This window comes from Neoarius graeffei, chromosome 17, assembly GCF_027579695.1.
Source record: "Neoarius graeffei isolate fNeoGra1 chromosome 17, fNeoGra1.pri, whole genome shotgun sequence".
NCBI lineage: Eukaryota > Metazoa > Chordata > Actinopteri > Siluriformes > Ariidae > Neoarius > Neoarius graeffei.
Genome location: NC_083585.1, coordinates 8,579,388 through 8,603,494, shown reverse-complemented (window position 1 = coordinate 8,603,494; position 24,107 = coordinate 8,579,388). Strand labels below are relative to the sequence as shown.

The following is a 24,107-nucleotide window of genomic DNA, read 5'->3' as shown; positions in this document are numbered from 1 at the left end:
TAATCTATAAGAGATGGAGTTGATCTGTTTTACATTTACAGTGGTGCTTGAAAGTTTGTGAACCCTTTAGAATTTTCTATATTTCTGCATAAATATGATCTAAAACATCATCAGATTTTCACACAAGTCCAAAAAGTAGATAAAGAGAACCCAGTTAAACAAATGAGACAAAAATATTATACTTGGTCATTTATTTATTGAGGAAAGTGATCCAATATTACATTTCTGTGAGTGGCAAAAGTATGTGAACCTCTAGGATTAGCAATTAATTTGAAGGTGAAATTAGAGTCAGGTGTTTTCAATCAATGGGATGACAATCAGGTGTGAGTGGGCACCCTGTTTTATTTAAAAACAGGGCTCTATTAAAGTCTGATCTTCAAAATACATGTTTGTGGAAGTGTATCATGGCATGAACAAAGGAGATTTCTGAGGACCTCAGAAAAAGTGTTGTTGATGCTCATCAGGCTGGAAAAGGTTACAGAACCATCTCTAAAGAGTTTGGACTTCACCAATCCACAGTCAGACAGATTGTGTACAAATGGAGGAAATGCAAGACCATTGTTACCCTCCCCAGGAGTGGTTGTCCAACAAAGATCACTCCAAGAGCAAGGCATGTAATAGTCGGCAAGGTCACAAAGGACCCCAGGGTAACTTGTAAGCAACTGAAGGCCCCTCTCACACTGGCTAATGTTAATGTTCACGAGTCCACCATCAGGAGAACACTGAACAACATGGTGTGCATGGCAAGGTTGCAAGGAGAAAGTCACTGCTCTTCAAAAAGAACATTGCTGCTTGTCTGCAGTTTGTTAAAGATCATGTGGACAAGCCAGAAGGCTATTGGAAAAATGTTTTGTGGACAGATGAGACCAAAATAGAACTTTTTGGTTTAAATGAGAAGTGTTATGTTTGGAGAAAGGAAAACCCTGCATTCCAGCATACGAACCTTATCCCATCTGTGAAACATGGTGGTGGTAGTATCATGGATTGGGCCTATTTTGCTGCATCTGGGCCAGGACAGCTTGCCATCATTGATGGAACAATGAATTCTGAATTATACCAGTGAATTCTAAAGGAAAATGTCAGGACATCTGTCCATGAACTGAATCTCAAGAGAAGGTGGGTCATGCAGCAAGATAACGGCCCTAAGTACACAAGTCATTCTACCAAAGAATGGTTAAAGAAGAATAAAGTTAATGTTTTGGAATGGCCAAGTCAAAGTCCAAGGATCCAAGGATCCTTTGATTGGGAATCCAATCAAAATGTTGTGGAAGGACCTGAAGTGAACAGTTCATGTGAGGAAACCCACCAACATCCCAGAGTTGAACCTATTCTGTATGGAGGAATGGGCTAAAATTCCTCCAAGCCGGTGTGCAGGACTGATCAACAGTTACCAGAAACATTTAGCTGCAGTTATTGCTGCACAAGGGGGTCACACCAGATACTGAAAGCAAAGGTTCACATACTTTTGCCACTCACAGATGTGTAATATTGGATCATTTTCCTCAATAAATAAATGACCAAGTATAATATTTTCGTCTCATTTGTTTCATTGCGTTCTCTTTGTCTACTTTTAGGACTTGTGTGAAAATCTGATGTTGTTTTAGGTCATATTTATGCAGAAATATAGAAAATTCTAATGGGTTCACAAACTTTCAAGCACCACTGTAATATGCTCATCATGAGTGGTTTCATCTGGGGAGTAAATCAGGATATCATCTATGTAGACTATGACATAACATCCCAGAATGTGTCTGAGGATGAAGTTAACGAGACACTGGAAGACACATGGAGCAAAAGAAAGAATGTATGGCATTACACAGTATTTAAAGTGCCCTGAAGTAGTGCTAAACGCTGTCTTTCATTCATCTCCCTCACAAATTCTTACCAGACTATACGCACTTCTAAGATCCAGTTTAGTGAACACTTGAACTGTTCTTAGTTGTTTAAGAGCAGAGGGTACCAGGGGAAGTGGATAAGGATACTTTAATGTGATCTGATTTAGACTTCTGTAATTGATGCAGGGGTGAAGGGCCCCCTAGGCCGTGAGCTGCAGCCTCAAAATGTGGCTAGAAAATGATTTTCGTGGCACCCATCTGGGAACTATGGGAACTTTGTTGATTTCTATGGTAAATGACATGCTGAATCTGAAAATCAATGTTCCCACTTTCAAAGGTGTGGATAGCTATGCAAAATTGACTGCTGAACATGACAAAATAAGTAAAAAAGTTGAGAAATCTGTATTTTTGCCATATTTAACAAACTCCTATTCAGCCAATCTGATTTCAACAGCTATGAAATTTTATCACTTCGCAGTCATTGGTCCATATTCTGTGCATATGAAATTTCAAGGTTCTGACTACATTTTTCTTCAAGTTACAGTTATTGCAAGCAGGTCACTTTGGCTAGAGGGCTTCCAGCTTAGAGAATGTCATTTAGAGTGTGAGCCAGCACAATCACTAATAGTACATCTAGCAATTATGCAAAAAAAACCCCACACTAAAACTCCCAGGTTCAGCCCTACGATGCCTCACTCTTCTCCAGAATCGTCGTCCTCATTGTCTTCCTCGTCGGCATTAGCGGATTGTTCAGATGCTGTGGCTGTCTGATTCGCACAATTACTGCAGGAGCACAGCTCAGTGCAGCTAAGATCAGATGTTCTGCACGTGCACCTGCTGGCTTCACACCTACTCTTCTTGCATGAACAGTGGACGTAATTCAGCACTTCATCGGGTGCTGCACCAGTTGTCATCCAGTGTACCACCAGTTGTCCGTCCAACAGCCTCCAGCCATGGCCCACTGGGCTGGGAGCCGAGATAGTTTGTTGAAGTCCCCTGCGATGAACCGCCGCTTGATAATTACACCTGTATGTGTGTTGTTGAAGTGCATCATGGTTTGGTGGTAACAGTTCATCACTGGATGCATGGAGGCAAAACAAATGGTAGCGGGCCTCATTGACATCATGGGTACTTTGACCATACAGATCACAAACGAACTTCTCCAATGAAGACTGAAGGGCTGACGATGCATCGAAGTCGCTCCCAAGCAATGTGAATGCTTCCTGGTATTCAGTATTTTTGATGATGAGATCCAATGGACGGCGTTTCCCCTCTCCATGAAAGGCACTGGTTGAGTCACATCCTGTGAAGACGTGTAACCCGATCAAGGCTCGACAGACTTTGGTACCAATTGTCTCGCGCACATCCTGCAGAGCCAGAATTCGAGACTTCCTTTTCATACCAGTAAGAAAATAAACATCTGGTGTAATATTTTCCATCAGGGACAGGAGGATGATGGCCACATCTGTATCAGGACTTTTGACAGCAACGTTAAGATAGCTACTGCCAGCATGACAGCAGTGGACAGCGATCCTGGTATCGGCTTCTTCATGGTCGCAGGTCAACTCAGGAACTGGGATGACCGATGCCGCATGGATCCTGTGACACAACTCGCCATGTGCCACATATAGAGCAATATCTCCCAGAATTGTTGGAGCATTTGACCAAGCACGGAAGAAAAACTCAATCAGTTCTTCCTTATTTTGTCCACAGCTCAAGAAACTATTCCATTGAACGGGAAGTTTCTGTTCCCCAAACATATGGGTTTTAGCCAATCATTCCTTACGAGCTATTGCACGTTCCACTTTGGTTTTATCAGTAAAACGACTATAACAAATGCGGTGGTACCCAAATGCTGGATCGATGTCGTTGACATCTGAAAACACACACATATCTCATACTGTAACATTTGTTTTAATGACTTTCAGAACATCTTAATGGTTGTTAGAACAATTTGGTGATTTTATCAATCTGGGGGGTAGCCTGTACATCTGGGATTCCCTGAAACATTCCCATATCAAAAAAGGGGACCCACAGGCTGGGTGCCAGCTGTTTTGTAGACAAGACATTTTTAAAATGGTTTTTAGGATGCCTACTGATTGTAGTGGACAGGTGGGAAGGGTCGGGGCAGAGTGTGTGACAATGGTAAAGCCAACGGAACAGGGGGCTGGAAGCTGTGATATGGGCAGCAGAGACCAGGTAGGCGTGACAGCAGCCGGCACTTGGGCTGTCCGGCCCGACTCTGAAACGTCTTGTTTACACTTACACTAGACTAGTTACAGTGTGAGTCTGGCATTCAGCGAGCTAGACCCCCCCCCCCCCCCCCATGGTTTTGGACATGTTGGCCAGTTGTTCTTCAATACCAATCTTCCCTGACAGGCTCATGAAAACTAACCATGACCTATCTTTGAAATCTTCCACAAGACAAAAAAAATAATTAGGTACAAGTGGGAAGTCGAGTAGCCTTGGCCTGCCTAAGCTAGATCTAAATAAAGCGAGAGAGAAGCGGTACCCACCTTTCTGGAACAAATCACAACGTTGTTCAGCAACTTGTTGTTCGGGTCCGTCGAGTTCAAGCCATTTTTTGCCAAACTCGCAAACTCTGGTCCATGATTTTTGAGTGAACTGGCTTGGATCCCCTAGATTTTTGTTACAAACATGGATAATACACGTAACTTGGCTCCCACGCCGTGTCGGCATGGGCGCAGCCATCTTTAGTTCCATCTGATCACGTGGACCAAATCACAGTCCCTGATTGGTCAAGATGAACAGAGTCAGACATTCTTCCACAGCTAGGAGTGTAAGGATGAAGAGAGATATGCACCGAGTTCGCTTGTGTTTTTTACATAGCTATCCACACCTTTGAAAGTGGGAACATTGATTTTTCACCTTAGAAAAAGCTAATCTTAATTTACAATGCTTAAGATTGTAGTCCCCAGTTGGGTGCCACGAAACTGAACAATAATCGACCCCAGCTCACGGCCTACCCCCTCATTTCCACAAAAAAGAAGCTTGCCAAGGCCAGGGATGTAGATGGTTGGAAGTATCCCTGTTGTAACACTTCCTGAACATATTCTTTCATGGCAGCTTGTTCGGCGATGGACAATGGATATATACGGTTATGAGGAGGTGTTGTGCCTGGGAAGAGATCGATAGTGCAATCATAGGGTCAATGAGGGGCCAGGCCATTGGGCCTTCCTTTACTGAATATTTCTCTAAGTTTGTGATAGTAGGCAGGAATATGTTCGATAGCTCTGAGTGAGAGACTCTCTATGGACGTGGATGTGAAGGTGACTTGTGGGAATTGTAGTCAGTTCCAGGGGCGCAGATACGTTTTTTGAACTGGGGGGGACAAAGCTGCCAGCAAACCAACCCCACCCCCAACATGTGTTGTCAACATGTGTTGACTTTCTAACTATGCCTGTGTGTTGCGTGAGCGGCAGTCAGTCAACAACTCTTTGCAAAGTTTCCTTATGAAACAATATGCTCGCTGAAATTATGGCAGGGAACGCCAGATTAAACATTAAAACTGCCTTCTGAGCACTGTATCTACAGACTACCACCGAAAGAAGGAGGCTACCAGAAAGGCATCTCTACTCCATATGATTTTACTTTCACTACGACATTACTTTGAACAGACTATCAAAAATTGCAAGGTGATATGATAAAGTAAGGCACAGTTTACTTACAGTCGTTGTTTTTTGAAAAAACGATGCAATCGTTTTCTGCCTTTTCAGTTTGGCACCCTTTATCATGCCGTGTTGGGGTCCTGAACTAGGAGCTGTCCCCGATATGCCTGTCAAACTTGTTGTGGGTAACCATAGCATCCAAGCTCGAGCTCGCAACCTGTGCAGTCTGCGCAGCTCAACCAACCGAATATCAGTCTTTGTTTTGTTTTATGTGAGTTGTTGCAACTATGTATGTACTGCTGTGCACCTCAATAAACCGAATGGTAATTAGTCTTTTGATTTTTCCGTGAGGTTTGCCTTATGCAAAGAAAGACAGCATAGATGTTTTTTCCTCCCTATAAGTGTGTGTGTGTGTGTGTGGGGGGGACCGAACGAGGTGAATTTAAATCTGGGTGGGACGAATCCCACCTGTCCCACCCTCTATCTGCGCCCGTGGACAGTTCTAAAAGCATGAAGGTGATCATTGTAAAATTTTTCTGTGCTGCCAGGAGATGAGGAGATTGTGGAGTTGAAGGCAAGGAAAACTTAAAACTATGGCATGATGTGCTGTGCAGGTGACAAACAGGGCGATGTTTTCTACCAGAGGTCTCAAAAGTAGCCGGTCAGTGGCGGCAAATCGCCGTCTGTAGGAGGATTTGCCGCCATCTTATTTTTCACAGAGTAAAAAAAATATTTTTGTTTATATATCTGTACAAAACTGAGCAGCGCGCGACGTGAAACTAAGTTTCGTTCAACTAAATAATGGCCAGGGTTCCTGCTGGTGCTGGTCACAGATGAACATAATCCATCAGTGATGAAGAGAAAATTACTAGCAGTCATCACGGTGACGAAGGTGTGTCATCATCATCATGAGTCATCTTTTATAGGAATCCCTCCGTTTGCTGAAATCCAACCCCAGTGAAGAGACTTTAGGAAGCCGGAGTGTAGACAATGAGCGCGTGCTTGTGACCAATAAAAATCGACTACACAATGACCACCAAGCTTTTGACCAATCACAGTACATCTTAATCGGCCTGATGTGGAGCTGTAATCATCTCTGCGTGAAGCAAACAGTGGTGCAGTCTAAACTGGCGATTTTTTTTTTTTGCAAGCTTCTTCAAGCACTGAAAATGATTCAAGTGCCGAAACAGCCATGGGGGAGACACACTCCAAGCCCTTACTGTCCCCGAGCACATCAGGCAGCGTCAGTAATAGAGTGCTTCGAGGTCAGCGCGAACCCAGCGGTGGCCATATTGGAAGTCAAAGGTCGCTGTGTCAGTGCATTGTTGTTGTTCAGCGAAGCAAAAAGGGGTGACAATGCTGAATACGTGTGTCATTGTTGGCTGTAGTAGCCGGGGGAAAAGGGTGGCAAAAGCTTCCACAGACTCCCTAAAGTCATGATTAACCAGGGAATTGCAGCACAGGAGAAAAGCGAGTGGAGGAGACGACAGTGGCTGGCTGCCATTAACCGATCAAATTTAGGACAACTTGACTGTATCTGGATTTGTTCTGATCACTTTGTGACAGGTAGGTTAAATTGTCTTGAATTTCATAGTTGCTAAAATAAATGTGATACAAACTATTATCTTTTCTATGTACTTTCAGCAATGATTAATGGATATATTTGTCACATTAGGTAGCTTATGTCTACTGCAGTGCATTGTTGCATCAAATGGCATTTAAGATCTAGGCCTAGTAATGTTTATGTACACATGCTTTAGTTCACAAAATGGACTTGGGTGAAACACTAGATTGTTCACAAGATCGATGTATGTCACATGCGGCAACAAGCTGGGGTCAGCTTTCCATTCCTTCTCACTAACAGTGTATGGATCTACATTCCCAATGAAACGTACCTTCTCAGCATAACGCTCCCGTGCCTGCTTATCCAAACTTTCACAGTAGTGCTCCATCATTTCAGATGTCTAAATTCTTAAAAAATCCAAGCTTCTAAGCCCTCTAATGCGGAAACGAATCGGTGAATGTGTACTCTATGATGTGTACTCTATGCGCGCTCTGGAGCGAGTGACTTCCAAGATGGCCGCGCAGACCGCAGTGTTACTATTTTTAGCATCATCTTGGAGCACTCTATACAGGGGTTGGTCAAAAAAACAAAACAAAAAAACCTGCTAAACTAAAAGCGCTGTTAGCCAGCAAGCGACCGAAATTAAGGGAGCTCCGTTTCTGGGCGAAAGCCCCCAGGGATTTTCACCCTCAAAAAACGTAAGAGACTAATAGAAAACAACTGACTTGGATGTCATCTGGGATTTTGAATGTTGTAATATAATAATGTAGCTTAGAATGTGTCTTTATGATCTTAAATGAGAAAGATGTGAATGAGAAATTCACCCACGTGCAATGAACCGGTGCTACAGGTGCTCTAGCCCCTGCCCCTTTTCTGTTTGCTGTCCAAAGTGTCCTTTTCATAGGGACTGTTTTGTTGTTTTTTTAACATTTGTAAAAGATAAGTTAGCTCCAACATCAATATTCTCTACAATTTGACAATAATATATGAAATTATAGATTTATAAAATAACGTTTTTCTATGTAAATGCGGGCATCAATCCGTGATGTCATGCATTCAGTGAACCTCCGTGCAGAAAGCGCATGCAGGCGGTTGACAGTGGGAGACAGTGCGAGGAACGGCATGGTGAGGTCACACTGAAAGTCTCCTTTCATTTCTTATCTGAACATGCAATATTGTGCAGCTTAGAACACAACAGTAAATGCGTAGGGTTGTTTATCATTTAATGAAGCCGCCTAGGCTATATTTAAACCGTTTGCTCCATCCATTTCATTAACGTGGCAGATTCGGAAACTTTAGTTTGAACGACGGCGTTAATAACATATTCTAGCAGCTTCGAAAACTTAAGGCTGAATGACGACGTCCACAACATATTCTATCAAGACACACAGAATGTTCAGTTGCAATTGAAATTTAGTTTTGAATAAAGTTAACTTGTGTGAAAAATTTGTTCCAAGTGCTCTTTTTTGAATGTTGAGCCCCTGCCCCTCCAAAGGTCTTTGCACGGCCCTGGAGAAATTTTTATTAAGCTGATGATTAATTTTACTAGTGACATTAAGTCAGTAGACACGTGCCTCAGTTTCCTGAAACATATAGCTGTTGATAATAATAAAAGTCAGAAACTGAAGTGAACAACAAATTTAAAAAGAGCAGTGCAAAAATCAGTAATAAAGATGTCATAACCTGTGAATGTGTGTGGGTGATAATATTTCTCGTATGCCAATCACCTAGGGTGACCAGATTTCCCGAGTCTAAAACCGGGACACTTTGCGCGTGACCGTGATGGCTCAGACAGGTGCTTTTATCATTTTGTAGAAGCTCACTTTTATCAACATTTCAGAGAATAATCAAGTATTTTCTTGTTATCTACATGTACTTCTATCACAATTCAGTTAAAGTAAGAAAATCAGACAACAGATGTGATGATAGGGAATAGGCCAATAGCCTAAATTTCAACTGATTTATTTCACCTTTGTGAAAACGCCAAGAAAATGCATTGCTTGCATATTAACATCAGCATTTTATGCAATGAACTTTTTTTTTTAAACAATAGGCTATGCATTGTAACAGGAACGAGCGCATGAGCCTAATCGTTGTCACCTCCGAACCTTTACCCAGAATGCCTCTGTTTAATCTTAACCAGTGTCGGCTATTAACTATTTTGAAAACGTGAACCCTGAGTTGACAACAGCATCAAACAAGTCAAGACAATCTGTGATACAGATTAAAGACACATGAAACAGATGAAAGACAACAAAAAATGCTTCAGAAACACAGCCACCCAACCCACCCTAAAGAAGATGCCATTTTATTGCATATATTTACATGATGAGTGAATTTGCTCTAGTAGCGCTTTATTGCCCGAGAGCCTGCTGTGAAACTGCGAGCAAGTATCGTCAAAATTGGCCCGGGTAACGAGCAAGGCTTTGAGAGTAGGCACGGTCATGCAATTCCTCTCGTCAGTCTAGGTGTTGCTCATGAGTGAAAATATTCACTCAACTGGAGCATTGGTGCCAGGTAGGCACATGGCAAACTGTCAAAGCTGGCTGACATTGCTGTAAGGAATCTCCCTACTCTTGAAGTGCGCAAACATCTCCGCCCAGCGCTCATCCGTTCGGCATTGTCACGTAGTAGTTGACAGCAGCTAGCGAAAAAAACATTATAACGCGGCCTCTATATTGTAACATTGTACAAATAGATACATTGTAAGGTTGACTGCGCACACACGCACATTGATGCTGAATTGCTAGAAGCTTTATTGACATCTCATTGGCTATATATGATCACTGTAACCGGGACAGTTTGTTAGTGTTTGGTGTAAACCGGGACATTTCAGCGTCCCGACGGACCTCTGTCGGGACTGGGGACACGCAACTCAAAATCGGGACTGTCCCAGTCAAACTGGGACGTCTGGTCATGCTACAATCACCATTAAAAAAATACAAGCCTCAGGAAAACTGGACTGAGCCCCGGTCTGTTCAATAACTCGAATAGGAACAAACCCTGTTTCGCTGTTTACAGGAAATTGGAAATTCCTCCCCAAAAGCCTTGAAACTGTCTCAGATAAACCCAGTTTTCCATTTTTCTCACCTATGGTTCATGGTGAAGGGCTTCAGCCTTTTTAATTGTACCCTTCTATTCTCTGCCTCGTACCCTTTTACTCCACTAAACTTTGAGACCACTGTCTACATGAAGGGCTCCAACCTGAATTTCTAGTGGCAAGGTGCAGGTAATGACAAGCCCCTCCCCAATGGGACTGCCATTAATGACTGTGAGGCTTATTGGTTGTCGGAGCTCCTCTGTGGGCAGGTTGAACCTCTGGATGACCTCAAGGTTGATGAAATTCCCTTCTGCCCCTGAGTCTATGAGGGTTCAAGTCTGGGACGTGAATTTTAAGTGAATGTGGTGTGCAAGTGGGTTCATAACTCACTGGGCTGGTGACTGGATTCTTTACTGGGGAGAGTCTTTTTCTGGGTTAGGTGGTCAGACCAGGCACTTAGCCAAAAGATGACCTTGTTCACCACAGTAAAAGCACAACCCCTCACAATGCATCCTATCCCTCCCAGAGTGTGGCATGTGAGTATGGGAGATCTCCATCAGCATTGGGGACTGTGGAGGTTGTGGAAAGGCTGGAGATTGCCGTAAGGAGGGTCTGTTCTGGAGCAGATGCACTGTAAAAAAAGAATAGTTGAGAATACTTGAAATTTCAAGGCAACCGTCTGCATTAAGAATTTTATGTTTTGCCCATGATAATCCAAACTATGATAAAACTGTTATCTTTATTAAGAATTCTTAATTAAGTCAATTTTCAATTCCTCATTCTGCCAACATAGATTTCTCTTTTTGCTGAACAGTGGCATTCACAGTAGTACAAAAAGGCAATTGAGGTTATCACAATTTTTTAGAGGCTTTTTTCCACCTCTATTTGGATAGAGCAGTGTAGAGACAGGAAATGAGCGGGAGAGAGATCGGGAAATGACCTCGGGTCGGAACCGGGTCCCCGGATTTATGGTAGGGCGCCTTATCCACCTGAGCCACAATGCCCCTGAGGTTATCACAATTTATCATTAAACTATACATGCCTTTTTTCATTGTTCTACACAATTACAAAACTTCAATATTGAAATTAAGTTTTTAAAAAAGTGTGAAGTTTATTGTACATTATTGAAGTTTTGTAATTGTCTAGACCTCAGGGGTATCGTGACTCAGGTGGATAAGGCGCCATACCATAAATCTGGGGACCTGGGTTCGATTCCGACCTGAGGTCATTTCCCGATCCCTCCCCGTCCCTCTCTCCTGCTCATTTCCTGTCTCTACACTGTCCTATCCAAATAAAGGTGAAAAAATATCTAAAAAAAAATTGAGATAACCTCAATTGTCTTTTTGTACTACTGTGAATGCCACTGTTCAGCAAAAAGAGAAATCTATGTTGGCAGAATGAGGAATTGAAAATTGACTTAATTAAGAATTCTTAATAAAGATAACAGTTTTATCATAGTTTGGATTATCATGGGCACATCGTTGGCAAAACATAAAATTCTTAATGCAGACGGTTGCCTTGAAATTTCAAGTATTCTCAACTATTTTTTTTTACAGTGTGATCCATTCGGATAGCTAAGACAATGAGGGAATCGAGAATGAGTTGATCGTCACAATATGCCAGCTCTGTGAGAATCTCTGGGTGTAATCCTTGTTGGAAGGTCACCTTCAATGCTGGCTCATTCCACCCACTTCCTGCTGCTAACATGCGGAACTCCAGGGCGTACTTGGCTACTCTCCTATCTCCCTGCTGGATCGTGAATAGTCTCTTCCCTACCTCAACACCATCAGGTCAAATACTCGTTTGAACAGTTCAATAAAACAATCATAAGAAGAGTTGTGCTCACAACCATGCTCCCAAACAGCGCTAGCCCTTGCCAGTGAGGAGATTGATGAATTACACTATTTTCTGCTCCTCTGTAGCTCCCATGAGGGTTGTGAAGTATAATGAGCACTGGAGAAAACCCTTGCATTCAGAAACATCCCCAGAGTACTTTTCTGGTTGAGGCAACATCATGGCTGCACTCGCGGAGGACAAGGGGTGTGTCAGGAGGGCCTGCGAGACAACAGCTGTTAGTTGTGACATTCTGGTGTTTAACTAATTTAACATCTGTTGGTGTTCTCCCAACAATCGTCCCTGAACATTGACAGCAGTTTGCTTTGCCTCCTCTGCTTCATCCACGATGGCAAAGTATCCTGTCAGGGTGCAAGCACTTATGGATACAGGCGCAGGGGAGAGCAGGTGTATCACAAACTGTAAGCCAAATCCAAATCGGTAGACTGAAGACATAGTCAGGGTCAGGCAAGCATTGGTCAATGTATGAACATTTTATCAGGGGACAGGCAAGATTTCAGAGTCCGAAAGTTAACTCTCTGGGGTCAAGAGCTTCGCTGGGTAGAAGCTCGGTAGGTTTAACATGAGTAGGTCTTGTATTTAGATTAATATCTGCATGAGTTTTTATCATGCGAGCATGATAAACATATTGACAGAAACTTTATACTTTACACTTTCCTATGTGTCCACTGCCAAATAATAATATATTTTTAAATTGTAGAGGAGGCAAAGCAAACTGCTCTCAATGTTCAGGGGCGATTGTTGGGAGAACACTAACAGATGTTAAATGAGTTAAACACCAGAATGTCACAACTAATAGCTGTTGTCTCACTGTTGTCTTTTATGTTTAATCTAATTTAGATAATTTATATTTTTAAATTACCTAAATTAGATGAAACATAAAAGTTGTCACCTTACTCAGTCACACCAGAGTCGGAGCACTGAGTGCCCATTTACACATTCATAAAAGACTATTCACATGGTAACTGCATGATAATCACTTTCACTCTTTCAATTTCGATTGATTTCTTTTTTGTGGTGGGAACTCCCACCATAAACAGGATAAAATATGTCAGCCATAGTTTAGGCTACCTATTTGGAAGTAAAACTTGTTGTGAGATGGCACACGGATTTGTGAGATGCTGCTTCGGATTATTCAGGACAGCAATTCAATTCATGATTCATGATTCAGGACAGCGATACAATTTCAGGAGCTGATTGGATCGTGAGAACTGTGACATTGATGATGAGCGGTGCCTTGTTTTACTTCAACTCAATCCAGCCAAAGATCAACTCGAGTAAGTGTAGATATTTCTTTTATTTCTTATGAGCAGATCAGTTGATATGCATGCACTGTAGTGCATACACAGGAAAAATGACTGAACAATTTTTCCAGAGTTAAAAGTATTTTCCTCAAAAATAGTTAATTTTGCTCTACTTTGAGTTTAGAGAGTAAAATTTGAAGTTGGAGTGGGAGCAAAATTACAGAGTAATTGTGTAACAGAGTTGGTTGTGGCTCTGAACTGAGTAAAATAGCACAAGAGTTAATTTCAAGACACATTGAATAGAGTCAAATACCAGAATAAAGTCACATATCAGATAAATGAAGATGGTATAAAAAGCAGTTGTTGGAATGCGTGAAAAAACATTACCTTACCCATTGTGACCCATTTTGATCACTTGACCTGATGGGATTAAGAGTTGGCTGTGGGAGGGGTATTCACTCTTCTCATTGAATGGAATGGAATTTTTTACTCTTCTCATTGAATACCCCTCACACTGCCAACCCTTTATACCAAAACAATAGGACATACATTTTTTCATGGCCAGTTAATTGTCCAAATCAATGGAACAGATTTAAGTTTTTGTGCCTGATACCGTACATTCCTAAGACTGAACAGAATCACCTCAAATGATCCAAACAGTTCATCACAATGGCTAAGGAAATGTTTTTTCACACATTCCAACACAGTTCTAAAACTAATTTTTACACCATCTTCATTTGTCTGTTTTTTTTTTTTAAAGTACAATCATGACATACAGTTGTGGTCAGAAGTTTACATACAGTGACATGAATGTCATCTTGGATATGAATGTCATGGCAATATTTGGGCTTTCAATGATTTCTCTGAACTGTTCTTTTTCTGTGGCAGAATATACAGCATACATCTTTAATTAAAAAACGCTAGAATTTGGTGAACAAGTTTTAGTTTTCTTTGGGTTTTCTGAAATCAACACAGGGTCAAAATTATACATACAGGGTCAAAAATTTACATATGCTCACTTAGATTATTAATTCAGAGGTGCTGGAACTTCTAAAATGTCTCTTATCTTGCCAAGGCCAATGTCACTTAACTTCCTATTAGTGATCATGATTGACTACAGCTGGTAGTTTCTCTGTCCCTTCATAAAAAGGGTTTGTTTACAGCACTCATTGGATTGACCAACACACAGTAAAATGGGAAAGTCCAAGGAGCTCAGTGCAGATCTGAGAAAGAGGATCACATATATACACAACTCCAGAATGTCTCTTGGAGCCATTTCTAAACAACTGCAAATTCCAAGATCAGTTCAAACAATTGTATCCAAGTTATTGTGAGGTGTAGTCACTTTGCCAAGCCACTTTGCTTCAAGAAAACCCAAACTGTCACCCTCAGCTGAAAGGAAATTGGTTTGGATGGTCAGGAACAACCTGGGAACCACCATGGCACAGCCCTGCCATGAACTGGAAGCTGATGGATCACTGTCTGCAGTTCAGATCACCATGGACAAAGAGGCTGCTATCCAAGAAATAACCCCCTGGTCCAAAATTGACACCTTCAACCTTAACTAAAGTTTGAAGCTGACCACACAGACAAAGAAAAAGCTATAAAATAGCACAGCTGAAGGAAAGCTGTATGGTCACATGAGACAAAGATTGAGTTGTTTGGCCACAGTGACCACCATGTACAGAGGGACCCTGTACCAACTGGTGATGGTGGTAGGATCATCATGCTCTGGGGCTGTTTTGCTGCCAGTGGAACTGGTTCATTGCACAAAGTGGATGGCATAATGAAGGAGGACTACCTCAGAATTCTTCAGCATAAACCATCAGAAACTTGAACACGACTTGGGACTTGGGAGTTACAACAGGAAGAAGGAGGACTACCTCAGAATTCTTCAACATAAACCATCAGAAACTTGAACATGACTTGGGACTTGGGAGTTACAACAGGACAATGAACCCAAACATGCATCAGAGCTGGTTCTGGAGGATAAAGCAGGCTAATATTAACCTTAAAGCAAGACCTGACTTCAACCCTATTGAAAATATATGGACCATGCTTATAAGTCGAGTCCAAGCAAAGAAAAAAAAATAATTGAACTCTACCATTTCTACCATGAAGAGTTGTGAAATATCCAACCAGAATTCTGCCAGAAGCTTATTCATGGTAAACAAAAATGTTTGGTAAAGGTGAATCTTGTGAAGAGATATTTTACCCAAATATTAGGTGTGTTGTATGTATATTTTTGACCCTGTTTGTATAATTTTGACCCTGTGTTGATTTCAGGAAACCCAAAGAAAATTAAAACTTGTGCACCAAATTCTAGTGTGTTTTTTTTTTTTATTAAAGATGTATGTTGTACATTCTGCCACAGAAAAAGAACAGTTCAGAGAAATTACTGAAAGCCCAAATATTGCCATGACATTCATATCCCAGATGACATTCATGTCACTGTATGCAAACTTCTGACTACAACTGTATATACTACTGTGCATGGATATTATTGTAGCTGAACTTGTACTGAACACAAAAGTCACATGATTTTAAAAATACTGCTTAGATTTGTTGAAGTTGACAACAAAATGAAAGTATGCCAAAATTATTAGTGCCAGAAAATACCCTCAGATCCCAGAGAGTTAACAGAAAATAGGGTCAAAGTCACAAGAAGTCAGGAACTGTAATCAAAGGCTTGGTTCGATTAGGCACGAGGACACAGAACAATACTTCACAACTCGAGTGAGTGTTTGGTGAGCTTATATAGAGGGATGATGACTGGGAAGATGGGAAACAAGTGCACTTCCTAATATTCTGGAGAGGCAGGGCACGGTGGTGCTTGGGAAGTGTAGCCATGAAAAGAGCGGCCATGTTTGGATGCTGCTCCGAACTCAGATTTTCAGCACTATTACTGACAGTATAAAATTTTTATTTATCTAATTTGCAAAATGGGGCAGCACGGTGGTGTAGTGGTTAGCGCTGTCGCCTCACAGCAAGAAGGTCCAGGTTCGAGCCCCATGGCCGGCAAGGGCCTTTCTGTGTGGAGTTTGCATGTTCTCCCCATGTCCGCGTGGGTTTCCTCCGGGTGCTCCGGTTTCCCCCACAGTCCAAAGACATGCAGGTTAGGTTAACTGGTGACTCTAAATTGACCGTAGGTGTGAATGTGAATGGTTGTCTGTGTCTATGTGTCAGCCCTGTGATGACCTGGCGACTTGTCCAGGGTGTACCCCGCCTTTCGCCCGTAGTCAGCTGGGATAGGCTCCAGCTTGCCTGCGACCCTGTAGAACAGGATAAAGTGGATAGAGATAATGAGATGAGATGAATTTGCAAAATAAATAAAAATAAAATTCTCTGTTTCTCAAAATCCAGTGAATGTGGATAGAATAAAACAATTATTCCACTCAATCTTGTCATACATGGTTTATAGCCCAGCTCATGTATGCCTCAATTTTGTGGAATAACTATTAAATATATATACACTACACTGGCCTACATATATGCCTCACTTAATTACATAAGACATGGTGGGCATGGTGTTTAACATAACAATGATAGACATGGTTTATAACATTTTAACTGACAATTTCATTAAAAACAACCAGGGACAAAACTTTCACTGTCATTTCCACCACAAACTGTCATTTACATCACAACACATGTTTTAATGAACTAAATTTATTTTTACTCAACATTGCAAAATGCCATGAGTTGTGTTTTCCATCATCAGAAATTATTTTCTTTTAGGTCCGTAGTTACTTTTAGAGACACAAAACAGTTTAAATGTATATTCTTTGCAGGTTTTCCCCTCTTAAGTCGTATGATTTGTTATGTGATATGATTAGGTAGTCATAGGCATGGCAGTTGAAACACAAACATAATGAATTGTTATTCTATTATCTCCAAATAATGGACATAATGTGGAGGAAATTACATTTTTTATGATGCTTGAGAAAAACAGGAAAAATAACAATATTCCTCAGTCATGCAAATGTGTCCACTATCATAATTTGTTACAAGGCAAATTAATGAAATTAGAAAGAATGTTAAAAGTGTCTTTTGAGAGTATTTATTTTTTAAAAGTTGACAAGGTCAAAAGTACCCAGAGTTCAAGAAACACCCATATGAGGGGGAAAAAAAAAACAAATACAAATAAGAAATTATAGAACTATGTATGAACACCAAATGTAACTAAAAAATTCCTAGTTGTTGTTTTAGCCATTTTGTTTTCTAGGGTGGATAAACTTTTAACATATCACACATCTTACTCAAACTTGGAAAATATAGGCTTATTTATAAGAATGTGACTTTATGATGAAAGTATTTGGGTGGCACAGTGGTGCAGTGGATAACACTGTTGCCTCACAGTGAGAAGGTTCTGGGTTTAAGCCTACTGGTTAAACAGGATCTTCCTGTGTGGAGTTTGCATGTTCTCCTTATTCCTACGTGGGTTTCCTCCTGATAGAGATATTTGTTTGGCATGCTTGTAACTTCTTTTGGCTAGTTTCAGTTAAATCCTTGAAACTTATCTTCGCTCACGCATCTACTATCTGTTTTTCATAAGGTTGTCCTGATCAATAGTTTTCCATCACCCATTGAAGCAACCCTATCATACTCAGACAAATCGGCTTCCTGAAATCACATCTTCCAATCATTTAGGTACATCACACTCTTGAATGTGGATATCTACTCATGTTTGTCTTTAAATAGACTATGAAATATCTCTGAACAGCTGTGTCTGCATCAGTGAATGTCACTCCCAGATCCATGAGGCAGACTCTCCTAGGCAGCAGAGGTCTAAATTTCTCGATCATATGTTGTCAATTCAACTTTCTTCAGTATAGACAAATGAAAACCTATCACGTCTCACAGTCAAAAGACATGCAGATTAAATCAACTGGCTACTTTAAATTGCCCATAAGGGTGAGGGTTAATGCCTGTCTGTCTATCTGTATTAGCCCTGCTGTAGGTCGGTGATATGTCCAGGGTGTACCCTGCCTCTTGCCCAATATCACCGGGGATTGGCCCCAGCTCACCCATGACCTGCATTGCAAAAGAAAACAAATATTTAGAAAACAAATGAATAAAATACTTTATGATTAATATAATTAAGTGATACAAGAATTATACATCTTTACTTTCTTTTTCATAGGTAGTGAAACCCAACAATACATTTTCAAAGTAATCTCCTAAATGACTACCAAGATGAACAGGATCATTTAACTTTTGTTTAACTTATACTGTACATGTTTGAAATGTGTCTGAAATCTGTGTGTGCAACTCAAGCGGCCCCAAAAGGTATTTGGACATTTAATCCACACAAAAGCCATACAAAAGTATGAATTTCACTACTTTAGAAAACAAACTGTCGAACCAAGTGGCATCTATTTCCAAGAAAAATACCACTAATACACTTTTCAAGCAAAAATATTTGCCAAAATAGATTGTTGTGTTTGTTTTTAAATAAATAATAGATACATATGCGGTCAGAAGTTTGTGTCAACAGACATGAACATCATCATGGACCTGAATGTCATGATTGGGCTTTCAATGATTTCTTTGAACTGTTGTTTTTCTGTGGCAGAATGATTGTACAACATGCACTTTTAATAGAAAAGAAAATAATTTGGTGCACATGGTTTTAAAAAGTTTTCTAAAAATCAACACAGGATCAACATATATAAACAGTGCACCTAATATCTGGTTAAATGTTAGTGTGGCAGCGGGGGCGTGGTCAAGCGTCGGTCTGTGACTGGAGGGCGGAGTCAGGGAAGGTAAGTGGCAGAATCACTGCACCTGATGTTAATTAACGTGTGTTTGTGTGTCTTCCCCAGTGACCGCGCCCTATTTAAGGAGAGAACGAGAGCAGAGGAGAGCTCTCTCCCGAACCAGACGCCAGATGTGTGTGCATGTGCGAGTGTCTGTATGTTACTGGAAGACCACTGAAAAGTGTATAAAATAAAAAGGATTTCAAAACTTAGTTCTATCCTGCCGTCTTCTGTGCTCCGCCCACTCTTACGAACTGCCACAGTGGTGCCGAAACTTGGGAAGTGGAGCACAGAAGAAGAACAGCCCCATGGAGTCCTCCCCTTTCGCCGACCTGGTCCACGCCCTCGCCACGGCCCAGCAGAGCCAGCACCAGGCGCTAGTCGCCCTCTGGAAGGAGCAGGAGCAACGGTTCGAGGCCCTGGTGTTGGCTCAGCAGGAAGATCGACAGGCCTTCCGGCACCTCCTCGCATCGGCGGGGTCCACCAACTCCACCGCCGTGGGCCCTTCCCACCTCACCCTAACGAAGATGGGCCCACAGGACAACCCCGAGGCCTTTCTCATGCTCTTTGAGCAGGTAGCAGAGACCTCGGGATGGCTGGTGGAACAGCGCACGGCGCGCCTCCTCCCCCTGCTAACGGGCGAGGCGCAGCTGGCCACGCTACAGCTCCCCGCCGACCGCCAGCTGGCCTACACGGCCTTCGCCAGGCCGTCCTCCAGCGTGTGGGGCGCACCCCTGAGCAACAATGACAGCGCTTCCGCACTTTGCACTTGGAGGAAGTCGGCCGGCCGTTCGCGTTTGGCCAGCAACTCCGGGATGCCTGCTGGCGGTGGTTGAGGGCCGACAACCGCGACGCCGAGGGAATCATCGATCAGGTGGTTCTGGAGCAGTTCATCGCTAGCTTACCAGCAGGAACCGCAGAGTGGGTCCAGTGCCACCGCTCGGCATCGCTGGATCAGGCAATCGAGCTGGCGGAGGACCATTTGGCAGCTGTCCAGACGGCAGGACAGAACTAAGTTTTGAAATCCTTTTTATTTTATACACTTTTCAGTGGTCTTCCAGTAACATACAGACACTCGTACATGCACACACATCTGGTGTCTGGTTCGGGAGAGAGCTCTCTTCTGCTCTCGCGCTCTCCTTAAATAGGGTGCGGTCACTGGGGAAGACACACAAACACACGTTAATTAACATCAGATGCAGTGATTCTGCCACTTACCTTCCCTGACTCCGCCCTCCAGTCACAGATTGACGCTTGACCACGCCCCCGCTGCCACAGTTAGGTTCACCTTGACCAGACGCTTTTTGTAGATGTCAACAAGCTTCTGCCAGAATTCTGGTTGGATATTTGCTCACTCTTCTTTGTATAATTTAATCGCATTGTACCAGTTTGTGGGTTTTTTTCCTGGCACAGACCTGACTTTTAAGCACAGTCCACATATGTTTGACAGGATAAAGGTCAGGACTTGCGGTCAGCCTGCTTTATCTATTCCACAACCAGCAATGATGTGTATTTGGGGTCATTGACCTGGTGGCATACCCAATTGTGTCCAAGTTTATGATGGTTTGAGGTTATGCTGAAGAATTGAGTTAGTCCTCCTGTTTCATTATTCCATCCACTTTGTGCAATGCACCAGTTCCACTGGCAGCAAAACTGTCCCAGAGCATGATGCTACCACCACCATGCTTAACAGTTGGTACAGTGCTCCTTTATACCTCTGGTCAGTGTGGTGAAACAACTCAATCTTCGTTTCATCTGACCATAAAACGTTCCACCAGAAGGCTTCTTTGTCCATGTGGTCAGCTCCAAACTTTAGTCATGCTTGAAGGTATCAATTTTAGAGCAGGGGCTTCTTTCTTGGATGGCAGCTTCTCAGTCCATGGAAATGTAAAACTCGCTTGTCTGCAAAATTCTTCTTGTGACAGTAACTGGGCATGAAATCAAACAGTTTCTGTCACAGTTTCCTCCAAGTTTCAACCAACAAAACTCAGTTCATCCACACTAGAGCATCAACAATTCGTTAATTTCTCTCCATTGCCTCCCACAGTTGCCCTATAGAATTTAAGTTAGGGTGATGGGAGGGCCATTCTCAGACTTTACTTTTTGTTTTTGGCAAAGTATTCTTTCAAAAGATGGCTGGTCTGCTTTGCATCATTATCCTGTTGGAAAACTCATTTCTATCTCTTGAAAAAAAAACCCTCTCAAAGTTTCAGCAAGTTTGGTCTTCTCAGTTCATGATGCCACCAATGGACACAAGCTCACCAACCACTGTAGGAAAAATAGCCCCTACTACCTCTATGATTCATACCCTGAGATTGGAAGTCTCCTGGCTTTCTCCAAACGAACACCATCAGATCCAGTCAAGTTATGCATCTGAAAATAAGACAGTTCTCCTGAAGGGTCAATCTTTCTGTGCATGCCCTTTTTGACATTCCACCCTTGCTTTCCTATTTTTGAGGCTGATTATTGGTTTCCATTGCATTACCCTCCCTCTGTACCCAAGCTCATTGATCCTGTTTTGAATAGTTTGCGCTCTACTTGTATCTGGTAATTCTTATTGAAGTCTGAAGCAATCCTTGCTGCTGTTTCTTGCCTATACTCACAATTATGCCTGTTCATTGTTTGTTTTCATTCACAAGTCCTTTGAACCTTCTTACAATATATCCAACTGTCGAGGAAGGATGATTTAGTTTTTTACTGATCTGTTAAATAGAGTGGCCTTCTTTGTGCAAAGAGATGATGCGAGAGAAATATCATGGTAAATGCTTTTTTCTGTGTGTAACACACTCACTCACTTCTTCCAGCTTGTCCCACTTATGTGTGTGGGGTCACTGCCATGTGGACCCTATTAATCCACATCATATTAATTGGAGCATAGTTTTACACTATAGTTACAACCATTCACACCTATGGACAATTTAGTTTCAACCAACAAAACTCAGTTCATCCACACTAGAGCATCAACAATTCGTTAATTTCTCTCCATTGCCTCCCACAGTTGCCCTATAGGATTTAAGTTAGGGTGATGGGAGGGCCAGTTAACCTCACTGCATGTCTTTGAACTGTGGGGGAAACCAGAGCACCCAGAGGAAACCCACACAGACACGGGGAGAACATGCAAACTCCACACAGAAAGGTCCCCTTCGGACACTGGGCTCAAACCCAGAACCTTCTTGCTGTAAGGCAATAGTGCTAACCACTACACCACCATACTGCCCCTCTGTGTGTCACACATAGTAGAAAACCATAGCGTTGACCAGTTCATGAGCTTTTATTTTGAAGTATCCAGATAATAGATTCTCACAAATGTTCTCATGTCAAAAATGGACTATGAAGCATCTTTTGACAAAAATTCCACAGAAATTGAACTTTGAATTATGGATATCAATATCTTTCAGGTTTATGGACTCTTGCTTTTTCCATGGCTCTTGTTTTTCAGCTTGTGATGCACCACTGCGAGTGTAGTGAAGAAGTTGCCTGTAAATAAAATCAAGAAGCAAATCCCACACATGGAAACCTGGCAGAAAAGAGAAGGGATACATTCATGATTCATTCAAAAATACTGAATCAGGTGTTTAGTGTGTTTATATGTTTCATCATGCTTAATAATAATATTTAAACAGTTTTAAAAGAACAGTAATCAAAAGCGATAAGTTTTTCTGACTTTACTCTACACTGAATTGCCAGCTATAGCCAACTAATGAACTACATCTCTAATCCATCTCTGTGGATATCTTACTCTCCTTTACAGACTTTAGTTTTTTAGACTAATATTAGTAAAGAATAATGGAATCATTGAGAAATATAATTTGAAACAAAAATATTAATGACTGAGAAATAGTAGTGGATTACTGATATTCTGTACTATCAGTACAAAATACTAGTATCACTTGTGGAGTATCAACTCAGTTGTTTTTTTCCTGAACATACTAAGTTCTTGAAGGTCTTATTAAAGCTGAGTAGTTGAATGGAGAGTATAAGAGGTAGTGAAATATTACATTGTGCAGAACTCAGATACAAGAAATCTGCAACCAAGAATCCATGACAATGTTAAACAGAGAATTTTTATTCCATTATAAACCTGTCTGTAAGAAAGAAGGCTGATGTGTTTACATCAACAGTGAGGCCTTTCATTCTATTGGAAATTACACATACCCAGCAAATCCAAAATGCTTCCATCCATCCATCCATCCATCCATCCATCCATCCATAGCCACTTATTCTTTGCAGGATCGCAGGCAAGCTGGAGCCTATCCCAGCTGACTATGGGCGAGAGGCGGGGTACACCCTGGACAAGCCACCAAATCATCGCAGGGCTCCAAAATGCTTCCATATTTGATATATTGTTTATTACAGTAGTGTAGTTTCTTGGGATATAGGAAGATTGGAAATAATGTGTTCCCTGTATTTCTGATATGTGCTTTCAAAGAAATCAGCAAAATTCTATAATAAAAATAGTTGATAATTTTCTTTATTAATTAATCGGTCTAAAGAAAATATGTAACTTTAAAACCACTGAGAGGTGAAGTCAATAGCATTGATTATGTCATTACACTGGCACCTGTCAAGAGGTGGGATATATTAGGCAGCAAGAGAACAGTCAGTTCTTGAAGTTGATATGTTGGAAGCAGAAAAAACGGGCAAGTGTAAGGATCTGGGTGACTTTGATAACCGCCAAATTGTGATGGCTAGATGACTTGGTCTGAGCATCTCCAAAATGTCACATTTTGTGGGGTGTTCCCGGTATGTTAGTTTGGTAGTGCCTACCAAAAGTGGTCCAAGGAAGGACAACCGGTGAACCAGGAACAGGGTCATGGGTAGCCAAGGCTCATTGATTCACATGGGGCATGAAGGCTAGCCCATATGGTCCAATCCCACAGAAGAGCTACTGTAGCACAAACTGCTGAAAAAAAGTTAATGTTGGCTTAAACAGAAAGGTGTCAGTATTAATTTTTTCAGCAGTTTGTGTCAAGGTCGCTCAGATCAGACAAAAAAAAAACAAAAAAAACCACCCACACTGCTTGGCACAAACCACACCAAACTGGATCCCCCACTGACAGTCTTGCATTTTGTCAAATTCAGAAAAACGCAACACAAGCAGTGTGACAGTCAAAATCTAACTACTTCAAGGATAAATTTGTACATAGTAGCTCTAATCCACAACTATTTAGAAAACAGTGAG

The 24,107-nt window shown here is 41.7% G+C and overlaps 1 protein-coding gene across 1 annotated transcript in view; it reads right to left on the bottom strand.

The window, feature by feature from the left end:
* Nucleotides 1-22,325: 22,325 nt before the first annotated feature.
* tmem120ab (transmembrane protein 120Ab) overlaps nt 22,326-24,107 on the bottom strand; it is a 37,928-nt gene continuing 36,146 nt past the window's right edge. The window contains exon 12 of the mRNA XM_060898011.1: nt 22,326-22,442. Coding sequence (XP_060753994.1) covers nt 22,326-22,442 — 117 coding nt within the window. The remainder of the gene's footprint in view (nt 22,443-24,107) is intronic.